Source organism: Platalea leucorodia (assembly GCF_965183815.1).
Source record: "Platalea leucorodia genome assembly, chromosome: 4".
NCBI classification, from domain to species: Eukaryota; Metazoa; Chordata; class Aves; order Pelecaniformes; family Threskiornithidae; genus Platalea; species Platalea leucorodia.
The window spans coordinates 57,483,320-57,505,393 of NC_138826.1; the positions used below are offsets into that span (position 1 = coordinate 57,483,320).

The 22,074-nt window shown below is 40.2% G+C and overlaps 1 protein-coding gene across 4 annotated transcripts in view; it reads right to left on the bottom strand.

The window, feature by feature from the left end:
- Window positions 1-257: 257 nt before the first annotated feature.
- DERA (deoxyribose-phosphate aldolase) overlaps window positions 258-22,074 on the bottom strand; it is a 57,574-nt gene continuing 35,757 nt past the window's right edge. The window contains exons 7-11 of one of the 4 annotated variants that reach the window (XR_014228051.1): window positions 16,295-16,405; window positions 8,448-8,560; window positions 4,599-4,748; window positions 2,621-2,862; window positions 258-297 (exon numbers count right to left, since the gene is read on the bottom strand). Coding sequence is in view for 3 of the 4 variants with exons in the window: in XM_082310568.1 (XP_082166694.1) it covers window positions 2,806-2,862; window positions 4,599-4,748; window positions 8,448-8,560; window positions 16,295-16,405 (431 nt within the window). In the remaining variant the exon portion in view is untranslated. Of the gene's footprint in view, window positions 298-504; window positions 2,863-4,598; window positions 4,749-8,447; window positions 8,561-16,294; window positions 16,406-21,447; window positions 21,515-22,074 lie in introns of those variants that run through there. The other 3 variants (XM_082310568.1, XM_082310569.1, XM_082310571.1) reach the window with 3 other exon arrangements.

The following is a 22,074-nucleotide window of genomic DNA, read 5'->3' on the forward strand; positions in this document are numbered from 1 at the left end:
GCCTCCCCCCGCCACAGGAGAGGCCCAGGAGCCCCACTTCAGCTCAGCCCACAGCCCTCAGCACCTCCCTGAGCTATGGCGCAGGAGTGCTGGTCACCAGCCCTGCCTCTGCCTCCAGGATGGACCTCGGACCCGCGCTGTTGGTAGCTGTCTCCCGGATGGGCCCCTTGGACATGCCTTCTTGCTTGTCTCCAGCCTGGTCCCCTGCTGCTCCTGATGGGACTCCCAGCCCAGGTTCATCCCCTCGCATCTCCTAGGGCTGTCAAGAGACCAATACCTGGCTGGTACCAGCAGCTTCTGTAGGAGGAGTGAGAGACAAGGCACTGGGTAGCGTGGGGGGATCCACAACCACAGATGGTATGAATACAACTCACCTGAGTCACAGAGAAGTTAACAAAGACAACCAGTCACTCTGTAAGACTGAGCCTTCTGCTTATTCCTCAAAAAAAAACCCACCTCAAAACCAGAATCATCTTTATTTGAGTGTGCTTACAGATTCTGTTACTTTTACATTTTTTCTCCCCCCCCCCCAATTACAGGTTTCAACAATTGTTTAAATTACTTTCCAACCCAGCTTGTCCCAAAACACTGGTTGTTTCACATCGGTGTGTTTGTAATGTTCAGGGGAAAGGGAAGTGGCTATCTTTGACTTTTCGGGAAGCTGAACCTCTCCCTCTGCAAATGGAGCCTGTTCCCTCTGAAGCAAAGTAACCAGCAGCAGCCCATGTGCACATCAAAACGAAGCAGGGCCGTCAACAGAAATATATACAATTCCTCCCGCCAAGTTCATTAATCGACACGTAGCTCCTCAGAAACAGTGAGGTTGTTCTCAGAGGTATTCGCGTTAAATAGTTAGGTGGCAAAGTTGGACCTTCATTAATTTTAAGGAATTACACAGAGTCCTTCACCTAGAAACTAAAGCATCTCCAAAAAAACAGCTTCTGTCTTCGCCCTGAATATCCAAAAGACAACCAACAACAAAAAAGTGTACTTTGCAAGTGAGGTGAATCTTTTTGTTATGAAAGCATCGAAATACACTCTAACATTTACACAGCTAGAGCTGAACAGCAGCAAAATCCAGTGTGCGGTTGCTGGGAGGGCATGGCAGAGGGTCAACCTGGCAAGCACCTGGTGGGAGCTGACTTCATATAACAGGCTCTGTATTTCTGAAAGCTCAGCAGCACAGTTTTCCTCTAAATACACAAACAGGCACTGGATTTTTTCCTTCAAGAAACTGGCAGTGAAATCAGAAGGAAAACCCGTGGCAAAAAAGGCCACTTCCAGGAAAAGAAAGGTGTGAAAATATAGTCACAGCTCAGCCTCATTTTCTGTGTTGAGACCTAAACCAGAAAAAGGCTGAGAGCCCTGGATGAACTACTTCCTCGGAAATTAAGGCCTATTTTTAGTACTGAGCACTGCATATAGGATTTTGCTTTCTGTATATGTTGTTTCTCTGATACTTTTTTTTCCCTATTCAGCTTTTCTATCTGTCCAAGGTGTTTTGCAGAGCACTAGTGATTCAGGTGGTATAACCAGATAAATAACTGAGTTATTATCTTTATGAAGCACAGATCTCTTTGTAATAAATGTACCTTGTAGCTTGATTTACAGCAAAATCCTCCTCCTCTCGCTTCCCTGATGAGACCTACTTAAGTCAGTGAGACTAGTCATGATGATGAGATAATTAAGTTTTTAGTACAACTCTGGTTAGTGAGCAGAATGCAGTTCTGAAATAATGAATCTACTAGCTCCAGTCTGAAATTCAGAAGGTGTTGATGATTTCGGTATTATTCTTAATGTGCTCTGAGGAAAGTACTTTTTACATTAAAGCTGTAAACCCCGTATAGGACACAATTCAAATCACCTTTTAAATTAAAGAACTTCTTTTAGAATGGCAAAGTTGAAGTTCAGCCAGCATAGCAGTGACACCTGCGAACTGACAGTCAAACCCCCCTACATTAAAATGTAAAGATTTGCATGAATGTGTTTTAAAATGACAGGAGACAGGAATGGGAGCTTCTAAGCAAGTTAGACTAAAATTTTAAGAGTGAAATGCCTAAAAATAGGCCCCTGAATGCATAGTTAGGCACCTATATAGAGGCTGCTTGATTTTCAGTTGTTCTGATCACCCAGAGCTCCCATTAACTTCAGGAGCAACTGTGGATACTCAGCTGTTCTAGAAATCAAGCCACCTTTATTCAAGGGTCTAAATATGGATGTCTGTGCCCAAGTTTGGGGGAAAAATACAAAAAAAAAAAAAGGTTTTTTGCTACAGAGACATTTTATAAAAGAAAGTAATAGCCAAGTTTCATTTTCTCAGGTTACAATGCTTGAAACTGAATCAACATAACAATTAATAGTGCAACACATCTGTGGCAGAAGATTTTGTCTGAGGTGAATGGAAAGCTATTCCAAGATCTGTAGCTCTTAATTAGCAATCTGAAACATTCCATAGATATTTCATATTCTGTGACTGCAAAGTGTTACCAGGCCACCTAAATCTTTTTCATAGTATTTCAGTGTTGCCATTAATAAGCTTTTCAGCCTGGTCTGAGGAAGACTTTGCAAGATTAACTTTGCAAATCTGTAAGTATTAACTATTTAACTATTTCAGAATTACCATTTTTTCTGCTTTTGGATCAAGTACAACCAGCAGACTTGAGCATATTTTTAAATACTATAAAATATGAAGAAGAGAGAATTAGGCCTTTAATTCTATCATATGCACTTGGTTGTCAGAAGACTTCTGAATGCTGTTTGCTTAAAGACCTCTTTTGCAAAAGTAATCCTGAGTTGATTTTGTGTCTAAGCCATTGCCAGGTCATGCTGAAGTGCGTAAGAGCCAGTCACATGATAGAAAATCTGCAAGAAAAAAGAAAATTTATGATGGAATTATATATGACTATAAATCTGAAAGGAAGTAACAAATTAAAGGCATGCCAGATGAAGATGATGGATATTTGTGTGTGTGTGTGTGCATAAAACATGATGTAATATACCTTTATATACTGATACCTTTATATACAGGATCTGAACTAAGGGCTCTTGCTGCTTTGCTTGGAAAAGAAAGAAAAAAAAGCAAAGACTCTTGTTGCTTTTGACAAAGCTTTCAAAAAGAGCCCGGTAGAAGACAATGCTTTACTCTCACTGTTGATTTTGACAATTTCAGTATTATTTTGTGATATTCAAAGTATCCAAAATTGCTTATGCTTTTATATGGCTCATTTCAAACTATTCTTTTAACTGTACTGTCTTGGGGGCAGGGGAGTGTTCTCCCCATTTTCTATGTTTGTTTGGGTTTTTTTAAATACGTGTTTGTTTTATTAAATACAATGATTGGGACATTTTATCTTACATGTTTTTAGATGGCACAGTATAGCAGAGCTTTAGTCATGACTGGGGCATTTGTGCAATCCCTGACAGATAAAAGGATGCCACCCTTAAGAAATCTGAACAAATCGTGCAATACAATCACTGGCTGTGTTGTAAGACTCAGCAGCAATGGCAGTGGCAACAAGAAAGCTCATGCTGCTTTGTCATAACCAGGGCCATGATTTTAGGTCAAGAGTGAGGCAGAGGCACTCTGGCAATGAAGCAAGCCAATATTATTCTCATTTCAGGAGTGAGCCAGGGATTTTAAACAGTCATGAATATTCACCTGACATGTCTCAGCTGTTCTGTATTTCTTAAGACATGTCAGTATTTCAGCTGCTAGGAAAGGTGGGGAAAGGGAACAGACTGATGCTTTTTTCCTCCCCCAAATCGCCTACATCTCATGTTGTCCCACCAGCAGCAACAGCACAAGGACTCTCAAACTTTTTTTCTTGGTTAAAGCTAATATCACCTCATCTCCTGGGTTTAATGAACATGGGAGTGAAGTTCAGCAGCCCTAATGGTTTAGTAGTTCCTATGACACTACACCGTTCTCAACTATGCTGTATCCTTTGGGGTTGATACACCGCGCCAGTGAGGTAGGTCATGGGTAGACAGGTCAGAACTCTTTCTCCCCCAGGAAACTACACATTGCCACTGCACCTCATATGCTATTTGTCTGCCGGTAAACACAGCAACCAGCCTGCACAAAAATAAAAGCAATTAGAAAAATGAGGCTTTGTAGGAGGCAATTGCTTTTCTTCCCCAGGAAATAATCAATATGTAAAAACTTCTCTATCAGCAGTAGCATATGTAGGATGAGATGTGACTTTCTCCACAGCATGGAAATATATTGTGAACAGTTGCAGCACAGTGACACAAAGGGTCCGTGAGATATTTTGAGGGTCAGCTGAACTGGCAACAGTTAGCTGTGCAGAGGAGTGCACTATCATGCACTTGCAGAAGCCTCTCTGCTCACTGCATTGCAAACCTGGCCCAGGCAATTGCCAGCTGCTGGAATATCGGAGTCCCAATTGTCTGTAACGACAGGCCAAATTTAAAGAAATACTGGGCTGGAAGTGAACCTGTAGTTAATAATGAATTAGATATATGTTCTATTATCTTATAAACAGCACCAGAAAGCATATTCTGCAAAAACAGTAAGCCAACACATTTAGAAAGATTACTTTTTCTCTCCACCAAGCTGAAAACCATTAACAACTAACCTGTTTCTCAATGTCTTCCAGCAAACTACTAGCACCCAGGCGAAAGAGCTCTGGGGTTAGCCATTCCACTCCCAGTTCCTCCTTCACTAGCATAAGCCAAGTAATAGCTTCTTTTGCCGTCCGAATGCCCCCAGCAGGTTTAAATCCAACCTTTATAGAGAAAAAAAAAAAAAGTGCAATACACGTTTTCATTCATCAGCAACCCTAGAAGAGCAATCAGCATTTGTACACCTGCAGTCTCAAAGTGCCTGTGGTGTATGTAACAACTCTACTCAGTAAGTACCTGACTGCAAACAGTATAAGCTCTGGACTAGTGCTGAGAGCTATCAAGCCTCAGTCATCACTACAAAAGATAACATTTTCATCTCCAGGGACAGCAACTGAGGGAGTCATATTTTTGACCGCAGAGCACTTTCTCAGGAGCTGGGTTTGAGGTCTAATGGGAGTACTTTGCCCATAGCACATATTAGGCCAAGGGAATTAGGCAGGACCTGGGATATCTGCATATCACCTACTGCCCATGTCACAATCTAATTCCAAATACATAACAACAAATATACATGCAATAACATAACACTAAAGATGCTGAAATAAAGCACGTGAAGCAGCTGACTCATGTGGAGAGCAGTGAGAGATGGTTGTACTTTATAAAAAGCCTATGCACCACAGTTATACATGATTAGGCTGTACATTAAAACCTATCAGAGGTTTAATTTTCACTAAAATTTTCCAAATGGGAATTAAATTAGGTCTGTCTTTACCAAAAATTGAAAGTTTTGTGCTTCACGGGAACTGCAAAACTAGATATGCTTTCAGTCACTTGATGTGAGATACATGTCATATTTGGTCAAGTGAACTGCCATGTATGTAGAGGCACACAGGCCAAGAAAAACCTATCTCTGAGGTAAAGCATGTCTTGAATCCCACGATCACCCTGCTGTGCAGAGCCAGCACTGAGGTGATTTGGCATGCACCCCTAATGCCAGTCTTTTGGTTACATACCATTTAAATGCACCTCATTCTGAGATAGAGCTCGTGACACACAGCTATCAAATCCCTCAGAAAAAATTCTGCCACCTGCATTAGCCAAAATGTTGTCCTGCAGCAGCTTACTAAACTCTTGAAAGACAAGGAGAAGTGAGAAAAAGTGTTTCTGCATCAAGAAAAAAATTAAATCTGAACAATCTGTATGGTAGCACAGTGATTCTTTCTACGCTTCCCTCGGCCATAAAACTTTACTTTGGGCACTCCTTCCTGTCAGCCTCCTTCTGCAAGAATTATCGTTCTGAATTCTGTATATATGTTCCTGAGACCTCACTGCATTGAGGATTTCGTTGTACCTTATGGATATTATAGTGGAATCAAAAAGTATCTGTTTTTAAATGTTTGGTAATTTTTTTGTGGTGATTTGAGGATAAACACAGAATAAATCCTTCTCTCACACTGACGCATTGTGATAGCAGCATATTTCCAATAAGATTATAAAGAACAATAACAGGAAAAGTTTGATAAATCCAGAACTCGAAGACTGTGTTTTTGTGGATGGATGGATGGATGCGTGAGTGTATGCATACATCTATTAATGTTAGATTTCCAAAAGGAATTTAAACCACAGCAACTGGAAAAGCATCTTCTAGACAATAAATTAAAATAGTGGGAATGTGTTTTCCCTCATGAAGAGAAATTCTAATGAAACTAAAATTTAGATTTTTTTCCTAGAAATATTACAGCTCTTTGAGATAATCTGTGGCAAACACACATAAAACAGAGTCAATAAGAGAATTAAAGACACCTTGCAGAATTCCTTCCCCTTTTAGCAGATTCCAAAAGCTCTTTTCTTTGCAAAAAAAGCTGACAAAGACCAGCCTGTCCTCTCTTCCAAATTTACCAGCTTGCCAAACAGCACATCTGACTACCATAAAAACGCAAAAAGGAAGGGGGGGGTGGAATTTAATTCAAGAGCAGAACAAAGTCCAGCTACCATTTTCCCGGTGTTTCACAGCATTTCATTACTTTGCTTAATAAGTTCATCTCCTCAAGAATTTTCTCTTCACCTTATATTATTAAAAGTAATAAGTTTTTCTGGATTGGGGGTTTTCCCAACAGAAAAACCAATTTATGTATGTCCTTCAATAATGACGGGAAAAGATTATTTCCCATTATATTGCACACTTTTCATATCACCACCACAGCTTATCATTCAATAAATGTTACTCTGCAACTTGTTCCTTTCCTCGAAGAAGTTTAATTTTTATATTAACCTGTTTTTCCCAGCCAACGCCTTGGTAGAAAGCATCCCTACAGCAGCAAAATTAGTTTGTTAAAGAAACCATTTAGAAATCTCTTGTCACTGATAATATTGTCTTCAGTTAATAAAAGCACATAAAGCCAGTTTACATCTAATTCACTGACACACACATGCACACAGACATAAGCACTCGTTCTTAATAACACATTTTATACCAGGAATGCATCTTTTTAAAGCAAAAGGTGAATTCAACATTTATATCCAATTATAGGTACAAAGCTGCGTTAATGCAGCAGAGCCCAGCCTCTGGCACACAGCTCGTGTAAGCAGCACGGGTGCCGGGGTGAGTCACCCGGCCCCAGGGATCTGCCTCCGCTTGGCAGCAGTAACGGTGCTCCCGCAGAAGCAAGACTATCGGAGCTGCTCGAGTTGTCACGTTGCAGAGAGAGATGCAGGCTGGGGAAGGGAGGAGTGAGGACAGCCCAGGGATCCACACTGGCCTTATCTAGATGACTACAGAGAGCAGATGAACACACGTCTAGCCTGCTGTCATGTGCTCCTCAAGCTCCAATAGCCCCTGAAGCCATCTCAGCCCCTACCCCACTGCTCATCCCATGTCCTAACGTCATACCTTGAAAGGCCATCTGCAGAAGGGACAGAAGGGTGAGCTGGAGAGGACAGAAGGGTGACCCAGAAATGAGGAGAGGGTCTTAGTTAGAGATATGGTTTCCTTCCCTGAGGCTGCAGGTGAGGACAAAGCCCGCTGCTGAACACCAGCACCAGATCTAACTGGCAGCCCCCACTTGCCTGTGGATAAAGGAGGTGAGAGGTGGCTTAAGTTTTCCTGGATAACCTCCTCCTTTCTTACTGTTTCAGCGCAAGGATAGATGCACGGATAGTTCATCACTGGCTCCGCCGTACACTCCCCTCTGCTCCTTGCCCCCACTGAACTCACTTGACAGTGACCTGGCAGATAAATGTTATGTACCAGGACATAATGTTCTTCCAGCTCTTGTCCCTCCCTCCCTCCATCGCAGACAACAGGTTCCAACTGGATCTGCCTTCTTGTCCCCTTGGAAAGCCTTCTGGCAAGGGAGGAAAGAGCAGAATTTATCCCTTGAGTTGCCAGAACAAAGTCAGAAAATACAGTTGTGTACACTGGACAGATTCTCAATGGCTACAAATTTGTATAGCTCCACTGAGGTTTATGGGAGTGCGCCAATCACTGTCGGCTTGAGATTTGCCGTTATTAATGGAGATGACCATTTAAATACCTTAAATGGTGAAACAAAACTCAAACCCAAATGCAGCTGGGGATGCATCAAGATGGCATGAGCTTTTAGGGAACGAAGTGACAGTTATTCAAGGGAGGAAAGCCAAAAGTGCCTTATGTTTTTAAGTATACAAATATTAGCAAATTAAATGAGGAATACAAGAGAGAAGTCCCATTACCTATTGCTCATATGGCCACAGAAGCTAATGTATGTGGATTTATATGTTCTGCATTTTGAAACTATTAAAGTCTTCTTTCCTTCTGAGCAGAGCCTGTTAATTTTTATAATTTTTTTTTTTTTAATTTTTATAAAGGTATAAAGAATTACCTTGTTGCCAGTTTGCCAGTAGAAATCTCTAATGGCTCGCATCATGACTACTCCGACTGGAAAGGTTGCGTTTTCTACCTCCTTTCCTGTAGACGTCTTTATAAAATCAGAACCTGAAAGGAAGTAAAAAGCTTTATGGTAGTTTTAGAACAAGAGCCACTCTGCACATATGTAGTTCACACCCTCCAAAGATGTCCTCATGCTTCACAGTAGCTATGAAGCACTCCTTTACACGTACGTCCCTGTGGTGTCGGTGCTAACCTTGCTTTGGTTGAGGCTAGAGCAGGAGGATGATACCCATCCGATTTCAGAGCAAGTCAGACATCCCAGCAGCTAAAAGAACATCGCACCTCTTAATTCTTTGCTCTAGCTATCAGACCAACAATCTCTTCAGGACAGTCCAATATAATATATGTTTCCTGTACAGACACTCAATGTATGTGTGTATATACATCAGTAGGAATGTGTCTGACTAACCACAACAATGGAAATTATTTCCTCTGAACAATTTTTGCATATAAATCAACATTTGAGTATTTCCACAAGGATCTTTCTGAATAGAAACAATTTTCATCAGTTTTTTTAATTTAACTTTGCATCTATTTAGTTTCACATTTGACAGTCTAGTACTGTATCTCCCACAGCTGTTTAAAGTGAAAGGAAAGAAATCCCTTGTGTATTTACAAAACCTGTGTAATACTGTAAACAGGGGGAAAATTCCCTTCTTATTCACTTTGCAATTATAACATTACAAATTACTATACTTAAAGCCATGGTCTGATATAATGCAGTAACAAGGTCAAAACATCTGCGTTATTTGAAGAAGGAGAGTTAGCCTTGGCTTATTTTTTTCTGCTTTCTCACTTGTGAACAATATTCTCCACTGCCTGTCCTGAATACTTGTGTAGTGTTCTTGTGCATTCTTGCTGTTCTGGGTTGGCTTAAAATGAATCTTGCAGCACAATATAACAAAAAGCTAAGAAACTAATCAAAAAATTTGCCTTGCAGTGTATGATCCTGCACTGACACAATACAATGACAAAACTTCTTTAATTGCATTAGGGCACACTTCATCCCTGGGAACCTACTTCTTAGAAAAGGTGTACTGTGGGATCATTAATTATCAAAAGTAATTGGGAGAAGAAGAGGGATAATTCAAACATCGTGTAGTAGTGCATCATCCACTTAAGTCAATTGGAACTGCATCTGCTTCCACTTCAAATTTGGCGTAGGGTCCATTTTGTCTCTTATTTGAATGATGACGCCTCTACAACATCCCCTAGAGTAAGCAAGGAAAGTTTCACTACTGGCTCAAACTAAAGAGTTGCCCAGACTACATGTTGATGGTGTGCTGTGGCACGCTCCAGAGACCCACCTTCCTGCTGACACAGCTGATTGGCACACAGCTAGCTCTCAGCCTGATGGGAAGTGAAAACAAAGGCAGGCATGTTTCTGTGCCCTGTGATTTAAACATAATCGAACGGTATCACTAACGTTGTGTCTTGTAAGACCACGGTTTTCTCTGTAGGCTTCCTGTCTAGGCACTAATTCAGCCCATTGGTAGTTAAATTGCACCCTCCTATGACAATTCCCATTCTAAAGAGAAACAGTTATTTGCAAAAAAAGTTCTAACTCCACAGAAAGCGCAGTGTGCAAAAGAGGCAATTAATGGCTGATTGAGCTTTGCAAAGAACAGAGCACATAGGAGAGACAATTGAGTTACATATTTCAGAGCTACTCCCTTCCAGAGAGACACTGTGGACATCTGATAGTCACGTTAAAACAAGTAACAGTGGAAGTGAAACTTCAACATTGCCAAATTATATTTTTAATTTCCCTTTCGAAATGTAGCACTTAAAGTCCTTCAGTGCAATACTTTTCATTATTTCTAGTATAAGGTAAGTCAAAGCTTTTATAAGTCTTATAATTACAAGTCTCTATGGTACAGTTTCATTAAAAACTTTCATTAAACAACAGCTGCCCTTGTATATGGTCTTCTAATCAATTTGGTCAAACAGAATGACTTCTAATCAGCTGTTGATAAAAATAGAAGATGAAATTTTAATTCTAATAGATTAACCACAAACTCAAGATAGTCTTCAAAATCCATCTAGCTCTATTCTCCAGTGGATTTAACGACTATTCAGCAACTCATTACTAAATAGAACAAGATGAACATTTTCCAGTTCATTAAAGAAATGTACTATGTATTTTTGCATTGTCCTCATGATTCGTTACAGGGAGTCTTAATTACAAGATAATGGATAATGGTTATTAAATGCAGACTCCAGTAATGAAGCTCTATTCATTTGCGAGCCTCAGAGACTGCAAAGAGGGGAAAATAAAATTACTAGCTTCAAAAGATTAACGGATCAAATTATTATTCAATTTTGAAAATCTCATTCAGACTTCATAGAAACAAGAACAGATTAAAAACTAGTATTAGTACAAAAGTAGTGCATTTATATATTTATTTTTAAATAATATCTTAAGGCTATTACCAGAATAATCAGCTTTAGATGTGATTATTAGACAAACATACAGCCAATTTAGTAGCATCCTCTAACAATGAAAACAACACATTTTTATTTCCTGAACAAATTCTATTTATGACACAAGAGCTTGCCAGCAGGATTGCATGCAGCCTCTCGCAGAAGACAGAAGATGCACGCTAGCAGAGAGCCCCACAATGGAAGGTGCTATTAACGTTTAGATTTCAGGAATGAAAAGGGGGATTTAAAAATCAACCACTGCCATAAAAAGCACCTCATTAAGTAGACTTTATGCCAACCTTATAATAATAGGGGAGTTTCACCATGTCTGTTTCTTATTCAAGTTTTCAAAAACAAGTCTAAGGAATGAAGTTCAGCAGGAGTTTTATCTGGAAATTTAGGTGACGATTTAGAAACTGAGTTTCATCACCCATCTTCTCATCTTCCTATGAATGTATTCACTCAAAAAATCAAGGCTGATGTTAAAATACATGCTGGATGGCTTTCCTTTTCCTTAGAGTCGGTTACATGATTTAATGAAACATTAAATCAAAGACTTAAACAAATGAGTTCTTCAGGATAGATTTCTAGGCCCAGTGAGCCTGGAAAAGGCCACACTTTCTACTCTTTTCCAATGTGTAACCACAAGAGTACATTGCCTTTCAAGGCAGTGAGTCATGTAAGACGCATTGAATCAGTAAAGAGTGGAGACATCAAAGCCTTTTTGAAACACAGCAGCATTACACGCCTGCTTCAGGTGGGCTTGCTGCCAACCTAGTAACCCACCTGCGTGTGATACATTACAGTGCCACAAACTGGCAAGCACAAACGGCATCGGCTTACTTTAACCAGAGGTGGAAATCTGAATAAACCTTAAGAAATGCGAACAGTGCCGCAGCCTCTGTTTGAGAGGCTCTCTCCAGTCGAGAGCAACTGAGCTCTCAGCGCTGTTGGGAGTCAGACCACTTGGGCTGCGGTCACACGTATTGTGAAATCAGGTAGAGTATTTTAAGATACTAAATCCCGTCTTCCCTTGCACACTCACCCCCCATACACACACGACCCTCAGCCGCTGCGCTCCACCAAAGACCACTCAAAACAAGCCAGCTGAATGTGAACACACTAAAAAGAAAATCAGCGTCTTCACAGAGTGTTGCCTGAGTCCTTACCTAGAGGTCAAGATGAAGTCCATTATATTATTTCTATTCTAGATGCTCACACAGCCTTATTTACGGTAGCACCTGAGCAGAGGTGTAGAGCTGAGGTATACAGAAGCTGAGTGACTTGCCCAAAGCCTCTCAGCAAGCATTTGGCAGGGCAGGGACTGAATGCCCTGGTCTCCCGAAGGCCAGAAGAGCTGCCGTGACTGGTGCACCCTCCTGCTATCCCCTGCATCATCTCAAAACACTACAAAGCTTCCCAGTCCACATAACACTGAAGCAGAGCATGAGAACTGGAGAATCATATTTAGATGACAGCATCCAGGAAACACACTCTGGTTCCATAATTAAGCAATAAGGAATAATAAGCAGTATAGCAATCGTGTAATAACCACAACCTTTTCGATGTGAAGTGTTTCAAATGCCCTTGGGGAATGATTACCTCCTGATAACTACAGACTCTGTGCTGTTGCCTTACTCTTAATAAAGAACAAAGATGGGTCTGGCAGTTTTAAACAATAGTTTAGAGAGAGATGCTTGCAGAGGGACAATTATGCCATGCTACTTCGTAAGTACTTGCAAGGAGCACAAATATATCTTGGTTGCTGCAACTCAGATATAACAATATGCGGTGACACAGGGTGAACACATACCTTTCCAAGACTTCTAGGACTGGTGGCAAAAAGAGGCATGCTGCTGAGGGGACCTGCAAAAGCCCCTGCTGTTTGTGCTGACAAGGTAGCAATGATAAAATAGTACATTATCAAATGTGCATAAAGTCCCATTAGCAAGTCATCTTTCTATTTTATGAGTATCTAAAATAAGGCTCTTAAGATTCACAGACAATTAGTCTGACTAGGGGCAAGCAGGTTATCAACCCTCTGAAAATAAGAGGCAGGGCAAGATATAAAAGGCTAATGTAGTAACTAATTGTTGTCAGTTGAGTCATCGTAATTGTCCACCTACATGTCCTTATCCTACTCCAGTGGCAAGATAAAATACGTTCCCTACTAGCTTACCTTTGCAGTTGAGGAGGAGAAGAGAATAAGAAGCTGTGACAGCTCACTTTAGCAGTAGCTCACCAAGTAGCTTTAACTCCATCGCACACGGCTATGCTGCCAGACCACTTGGTTAGGTGCCTATGCATGTTTTCACATGCCTGTGTCTAAGCTACCATTTTGAAAAATGCTAGCTTATAACCTGGTCTTTTGTGAACTGCCTATTTTTTGCAATTCTTTTTGGAAAAGTGCCTGCATGGAGGGGAAAAAAAAAAATCACATCATAGGGCTCCATGTTTAATGTCTATTTACAAATAAGACAACCTTTCTAATGACCCATCCTATCATCTCAGCTTGGTTTTCAAGACTCAGAATGGATGCTTCCTCTCTTGCACACCACCTCCGGTAATAGGCATTCTGCAGGCCAAATGATGCCCTTAGGAACACTTACACATGCACACGAAGGGACAAATTATTAAGCCCATACTTAGGCAAAATTCCCTGTAGATGATGTCTGAAAGAATCCAGCATTGCTGAATTATGCATAGCTCGCTAATGCACTATTATAGTGTCTACCACAGGTCTCCATAGAATACTATTCCTTAATTAGTGTTAGTTTCTTGTGTGTTCATTTAAAATATGTTTCTTTAGAAGGTTCAACAGAAAGATCCATACTACCTTCTGTTGCTCGTCTGTATTGCATGGGCTCTTGCTATTTTTAGAGCATTCCTTCCAATCCAATCCTTATTTGGTACAGTGAAAGAGAAGATAAATAATTGGCACGTGCTCCAGGCTCAAAGGCCGCAGCTGGAATCCCTGTCAATGGTGGCTCTTGCCTTTAGGCTTCAAACCACACTAAAGCGCAGGAGGCAACATGCTCCCAGTCGCCTCCCATAGGGCCAGGCAGAAGCAGTGTTGGGAGATGCCAGGGTGCAGGAGCAGTTCAGGCAATTACGTGCTGCTGGAACAGCCATTCCTCTTCCTCTCCAAAGAGGAAGCAGCAGGATATCCTCCCAAGAGCGACTAGTGGGACCACAAGGAAGATTAAGGAATCTGTGTATTGTTATCTGCTTGTTAAATTTCATGTTTCTTTACTGAGATCTCATTTTTCTTCTTTAAAACTGTGTACCATGTATTACACTCAAGGGCTTTACGGTGTATGACCTATATTAACCTTATTTCATTTTGCAGATGGCATTACTGGCACTGGTTAAGCAGTTTGCCTAATGACACATGACGAGCCAAAGAAGAAATAAATCAATGTATCTCAACACCTAATCCTAACCTTACTATAATCACTGAGAAAAAAAAAAATACATCTTTCCTCTCAGCTTACCCACTCGCAATGCTGTTTTCCTTTACAGACTATTCTGTGGGCTATTTTTTGCCACACCCCTTCTGATTTTGAGCAAGACAAGAGACATCAGTGCAAATTTCCTTTGCTCTAGCATAGGCTCAGCTTGAGAGCACACCCCAGTGCACCCAGGGCTGGTGGCAGTGCTGTGGCACAGCTCTGGCCCCAGATGCCCAAACCCATGGCCTCCTCCGGCACAACACCCATGACAAAACAGAAGCAGGCAGCCGTGGTGCATTTTATCCAGTGGAGAGAAGAATGAACAGGGACAAAGGGGTAGCAGAAGCAGTACGTGGACATAGAAACATGTCGGTTACTATTAGCTTTAAGATGTGGCTGTTCCATCAACTACCAAAATACCTGAAGAGTAAGGGAGAAAGGAGTAGAAGAACTGCAAACAACTGAAAAAAGCATGGATAGTGTGCTAGTGGTGAGAGTAGCCGCAGCACCTGCATAAAATCTAGTGGTATTGCTCCGCAGCATGCATGGAGACACAGAGCAGCTGACCTGCTCCCTCTCATTGCCACCACCACCACCATCTCCACAATTACACAGTGGCTACCTACAAAAAAGGCAGTCACATCTTTCAACACCTCATTCTAACTCTTTGCTGCAAAGATAGTGATGGCCGAATTCTGCAGACTGCCCTAAGTTCAAAAGTCATCATTTGCATAAAAAAAGCTACAGGTTCTAAAATAACACATTGTCTCTGTACAGGGATATGGATGTGGCCAGGGGCTGAGGGGGATGGTGACTTTCCCTGCTTTGGCAGAGTGTTAGTGTCCCACATATAGCAGATAAAGGCATGCTAGGTGTTTGAGAAGGAACCACGACATTAATTCTCATTGTTTTACTAGTGACACAGAGGTTGCTGCTAAAACAGGTTGTTGCTCCCTTATGGAGCAACATAAAGGTTGGCCTCTCCTTTCAGAATAGATGCAGGCACTCAGGTTCTCAGCACTGAGCCACATCCTCCTGCTGGGCTGAGTGAAAAACCAAAATGCTGTGGGAGAAACTAGATTTGATTTGAAAATCTCACCCATTAATGTTCCTTTATAAACACTGAATTGCATTGCGTCATTTACTTGTTCACACTTAAACTAATCTAAACAACGATAAACTATCCTAAACTGTGATATAATTAAAACAGCACTGATCTAGGTCAGGCTTTTTCCCTCTTGGCATTCTTGGTTTTGGATCAATACATCTCAGTCTCAAAATGTTGTCCAGTACATGACATATTACAGACTGAGGCTAAAACCCTGATACATCTACCAGTAATAGCACTGCAATTTGGAAGAAAATAATAAATATGCATGACTGCTTAGAATCACAGCACTACATGGCATATTGCATACCATGTTTTAGCAACCACATTTAGCTTTGTGCTTTTTAATGTTGATAGCAACTTTGAAACAAATATGTTAACATTAAAACTCAGGTATGCTTACGTATTGTCTATTAGCTTGTAACAAAATTACTCAAATTGAAGAAATAGCCGTTTAAAATCCATTTGGAAATACTCCAGACCGAACAAAGTAAGTAGAAAATCAGTCTACTTTATCAAGAAGGTGCTATGAATTTTAAAGATTTTAAAAAAAACCCATACATAATACAGCCAAAATCATGACACTTCAATGTCATTTTGAGTGTTTTTCAACACCTTATGACAAAAGCAGTTTAAGATTCTGTTCTGACTCTAACCCAGAGAAAGGCAGGATTGATTTTTGAGATTTAAAAGTCAAGTCTTAATGCCACAGTCAGAATCTGTCCAGCATCCAGCCTCTTTGTCATGCAGAGGACAAACAGCCAGCATCAGCCCCCCTTCCACACTGTTCCCTACACATAAAAAGGCAGCTGGCACAGGTGGAGGCTTCAGCACTGGGGAGGATTTCCAGTATCAAAGACATTTCCCAAAAGCACTTTGTGGCCCATGTCAAGCTTTTGGCTTTGCCTGAAAAAAAAAAAAAATATAAGGTACCAGATCTCACCAGACTCAACTGTGATATGTTTGTTTCCTGGCTTTTACAAATCGGGTAGAATAGGTTATTTAGGGACTTGTATAGAGGGCTGAATCTTCCTCTTCCAGTAATCATGCAATTACGAGCAATATGTTAGGCACTTTTAGTTTAGTATTTATGATACTTGAAAGTCTTCAATACAATCAACTCACAAACACATAGATTCTATCATGGACTTCATGGGTGCAAGTGTTGGGCATTTTCCTGATGCAACAAATATCCAAAGGGTAACACCCTGGCAGGCCTTACCTACACGTAAGGCAGCACAGTAAAATGGCAAGATATGGTTGTTTTTAAAAGGTACCGATCTTACTTGCAGCTCCTGGTTCCCAGAAGTTTTTGCCCCTCAGAGTGTTTCCTTCTTCTCTCCCCACCTTGATAACAACATCTGGCAAAACTGCAAAAGCCCACGTGTGTAGACTGCAATGTGGGTGAGAACTTCCAGGTACTGACAGATGTTTTCACCACTGTCAGTAGGGTTGTTTTACAAGGTTTCTAGCTCTTCAGGTAGCCTGAATACCAAAAAGCCTGCCAGTCCCTTTCAATAAAAAACAACCAAAACCCCTGACTGTGCAGCCACACTCCAAGCAGGAGGCGCCTCTCTGCTGGGGGTCAGGGAAAGACACACTTCTGGTTTTTTAAGAAATCTTCCGCCCCCCCCCACTGTATTATTAATGATGCTTACATGGCAAAACTAACAATTTTATTTCAAAGGGATGCTTTATGAAGGCATGTTGCCGATAAATTCAGTCAGACTTTTCTGGCATAACAATCTACTGAGCACTACTTTAAAAAATTAATGAAATCAAAAAGACCCTTAAGCACCATGAGAAATAGGCAGCAACTCATAAAAAGGTATTTAATATGCTGGGGCATTGTTGCTCCACCTCCATTTGTCAACAGCCTGTGTGCTGATCTGGTCACGGATTGCAATCACAGCAAGCATCTCAAACCAAAAGTAACAAAAATCTGATTAAACAACTTCCTGGGTTTTGGTTAAAAATAATTGAAACCGATATAGAAATGCACATTTCGTTAGTCCACTGGCAAAACGAAGATGATATTTCAATCTTCAAATCTACATTTTATATATAGGTTTTATATTTTTAAAAACCTACACTAAATATATGTTATCATTTTGTACTTTGGCATTCCACTCTTTTTACTGAAATACTGTGAATGAAAGAAATTGAGTATCAAACTCTCTTTGTGTTAGATGTATATATATCCTCACAGGTATTTAGTGGCAAGTTATTAAAAGTCACTATTCATTAAGACAGTACATTTTATGTCTGTCTTATAGAAAAAAAAAATCTATCCAAAGTTTGTAGCTTTGCATGGCAATATTTCAGAGACTCACTTTGGTATCAATGGCTTCTTCATCCACACTTACATGTTCAGAAATAGAAATGGTCAAGCAAAACATTACCTGTGTTTTAGCGTGTTGTCACTTGCCAAACTGCAGCAGTACTGACAGTGTCACCATCACACCAGGAAGCATGACCACCTGGTCTATACCTTTCCTTCTGTAATCCTAAGCTTCTGACGTAAAGAGCAAAAAGTTGCAGTACTGTCTCTCCCTTTGAGTTTGGTCCTAAGCATGCTCTGTTTAGGTCATCCAGAGCATAAGCAAAGCTACCCAAGGCTGCACCCCAAAGAAACAGATATTTTATGTGAACAGACAGACCCTAACCTGATAAAAGTAAAGCCTTGTGAGATCCACACAACTATGACTTCCAATGATATCTAAATTGGTATTAATATTTTCTGTAGTGACTCCAATTATTCAGTGTCAGGAGTGGGATCATGAGACATAGTACCATGTTTTGTGTTTCATACATATTCTGAAAGAAACTATGAAAGTTTAAACACAATCTGTGTGGTTTTTGTTTTTAATAGCAGTCACTTTTAATTAAGTAAATCTTGATCATGCCATGAGACTAAAAATCAGGAAGTTTAAAACCCCATCACTTGGCTCTTCTCTCCCCCATCCTGATAGCAATGCGTACATTCCAATAAAGCAGCTGTTTTTCCACAGCTACTGAATCACAGCTGAAGTTATGAGGAATTACGTGCTCAGCATTTCTCTACATCAAATCACATACAAAGGTATCTAATAAGTATTTACATTGGAAAACACTGGTCTAAAGTGGAGTATAGCAGTGTTGCATATCCCTTATCTATCAACTAAGCACAGTATTCACTTTGCTAGACATCTTCTGTAGAGTGCTTTAAGGCCCACAGACATTAGTCCAAAGCAAAAACACGTCTCCATTTAATTACCTATCTTTTCAAACTTACTGTGATCAAAATGACCGAATTAAACAAAATGGTTACTAGTGACAGGGGACCATTGTTAACCAGCAAACTAAGGTACGTGTATGTGTGTAGAGTTCAGAAGAAAAAGATGCTGCTGCATGCTGTTTGCTTCTCCAATGTGAATTTATAAAGGGGAGTGAAAGTGTAATATCAAGTGAATTAGCAAGAATTAAAAGGATTAAAATCCCAGGAACCAATGAAGTCCAAGAGAAATGGAAAATGGATTCAGCCCTAAAAAGATAAAATTATTTAACAACTTATTAAAACAGTTCATCATTGTAATTAAAATCCAAGTGCCTAGAAAAAAGTGGCACAAGAAAGGTAATTATTTATGAGGAGACTTTAAAAAGCCATTTATTGTGAATTTGGGAGAGAATCAGCCTGAAAGAACTGGTAGCAAAAAGAAATTGTTTGTTTATTCATAAAACTTATTTTGGTCTAGCATACCACTAAGAATGCCTAACATCTGCTCAATGACAGCTGTAAGTAACATTAGGAACACTCAGCCAATTTAAATCTTTCCTTTTTATTAAAAAATAAACAGGTCTTTTTAAATTATTCACTAGTAAATTAACATAAAAATCAGTGCTGTAGCAACTCACATTTTGTGGAAAGGCGTCTGCAAGCTTTGTATGATCATGATGATCTAAACCTTTCTATGTTTCACTGACTACTTTACTCTTTACGCGGTGTCCCACCTAATCTAGCAAATGAAAACATAGAAAACCTACAAGCCATATCGGAGTCACGGCCGTGAATAATACAGAATGCATCACTTAATCCTCAAATGCCATATTATCTGCCTCCTTCCAACTTGAACGGATTCTGTTCTTACCTTCCCTTTGCCTTCCACCATTTAAAAATTCCACTCAAATAATCTCAGATCCTCTCCTGCTTCTGTCTTTCATGAACCAGACATTAGACAATAACCTCAACTGGCAGAACCCTTCTCTGAATTATTTCCGAGTAACAAAATGCAGCAGTGTTACTAATTAATAATTATTTGTTCTCATCTGCAGCATTTTCTTACATAGATTGCAAAGTGCTCTGCATGTTCCTGTGTTTCACTCCAAAATTGTGTTCTTAAGACAGTAAAAAAGGCATGGGAACCCTTCAAACCTAAAGGCTTCTCTTTACCCCTCACTAACACTTTTTTTGTACTTAATCTCTTGAACATTTCAGCAGAAAAATATATTACTTTCTACATGGGTTTCTCTCCTGCCTTCAGTTCTTCCTTCCTAATACAAGCAAGTCCCTGCAAATGAACTCGCCAATAAGTTGTTCAAAAGCACAGAGTAGCTCTGTTTATTTTATTAGGATTTTTTTGTTTTACTTCTAAGCAACAAAGCAGCATTTCTGCAGTACACTCTGGAGACAGTTACTTTAAAGCTAAGCGAGCTGTAATTCTAAGCCAGGCACTGGAAATCACTGGAAATGGCATCATTACAATAGCACAGGGTCCATCCAGCTGAAGTTGCCGGAGGAGCCTGCCTCAAAGCTGCAACTATGCTGCAACTGGCAACCAAGCAAACTGCTGTGAAGCTAAATTTGCTTACTTCCAGAGTAGCTGCAAACACAGTACCTGATTACAACATAAACGTAACCAGCTAGCCATCAACAGCATGTATATGGCATCTTGTTATCAGAGCACCACTTGAAAATGCCACCCCTCCTCTTACTGAGGACTAGAAGTCATAAGAAACATGGCACCCCCTTCCACCACACCCCACCAAGCTGCTTTCTCATCCTAGGGCTTGGGGTCATTTCAAAGCTCCATTTATGCGTAAGGCGCTGTGTTTCCTTTGAGCTCTCTACACATCCATTTTCCAGGAGCAGTGGGAAGGAGGCTTTTGAAAATATATGATTCATAATTTTGTATTGCATAACTTAAGTTTAATGTGCTGCACAGAATACGGAACATCGTCATCTGTTTCCTTTTTGGCCCATTAGAGACAAATTAACAAATCTTCCTGCTAAACTACAAGACTTCACCTCTGCAATGTTTGGGATAGGCTGGTAAGTTGGACATTAGACTGGCAGTATCACTGCAAAGGTGATGGAAGGAAGACTTTTTGCTTAAGAAAAAGTCCTGGGATCATCAAGGAGGAACCTTTTCTACATCTCAGATTTAGGGAGAACTCAGATTCAGAAATCAGCTGCAGTTGTACACTGCAGGGACATAACTTTACAGCACAAATGCTAGAAGGGAAGAAACATCAAAGGTGCAAATGACAATCAGATGTCAGATCCCTGTTGACTTGCCACGAAGACTATGGACTTTGCTGTCATCTTTGTCTTTGAAAACATTCTCTCAAAAGCAGGACTATTACAGATAGCTCTGGGAAAGCTATTGTCTCTGGTAACTACAAAGTAAGCATAGTCAGAAACTAGAAATTGTCTTATCTGAGAAATGCTGAAATTAAAAACTACCATTTCAGTAAAGGAATTAAAAAAATATAAATCAGGAACTTTTCCCAGGGGATGAAATTCCAAAGTATAGTATCAAAGAAGGGAATATCTTCTGTTCTTGTTAACATCTTCCCAACGTGGTTTGCACTTTGGCAACATGAATCAAAGACGTGCAGAAAGCCTGGGAGACAGGCTCCAGGTAACCCAGGTACCTACCAAGGAAGTTCAAGTCCCTTGTGTAACTCACCAAAAATACTGCAAGCAACCACGGAGGCAAACTAGAAAAAGCCACGGAGCTCTCTTTCCGAATACACCTGAAAAGAACACATTCCTGAAGAATATTGCTACATCCTATGGTCATATTCTGATTGATAGAAATATTTTCCTTTGAGAAAAGACTGACAAAGTCTATTAAGAAGACCTTTTAAATTCCGATTAAAACCTTACATTTACAAGGAAGGGAAAATGTTAAACACAAGCATAAATGCTTGCATTTGAATAAGCAGTCCTGTCTAGATCAGTGAGGAACGTGTTTGTAGCACCATGCAACCCGGCAGTCGGCTTGGGCAGTCAGCCCGTTTCTCTGCACTTAATGATGTAACACTTTGAAATACAGCGTCAGCACCATCAGGACACGATCTGTTAAAAGTTAGTGAATGTCTTTATATTGATCTCAGTGTGTTTTAACATCCAGTTTATCGGTAGGAAACTATCCATAACCTCCTTATGGCAAACTTCTTGTTTCATACGACTAATTTTTGTCCCACTTTTATGTCTCAATATGTATTTCACTTATATTTGTGTCCATCTCTTGTTATGCTTCTTTGTTTTACACTGTATTTCTGTTCCTTATGATTAAATGGGTTTATTCAAA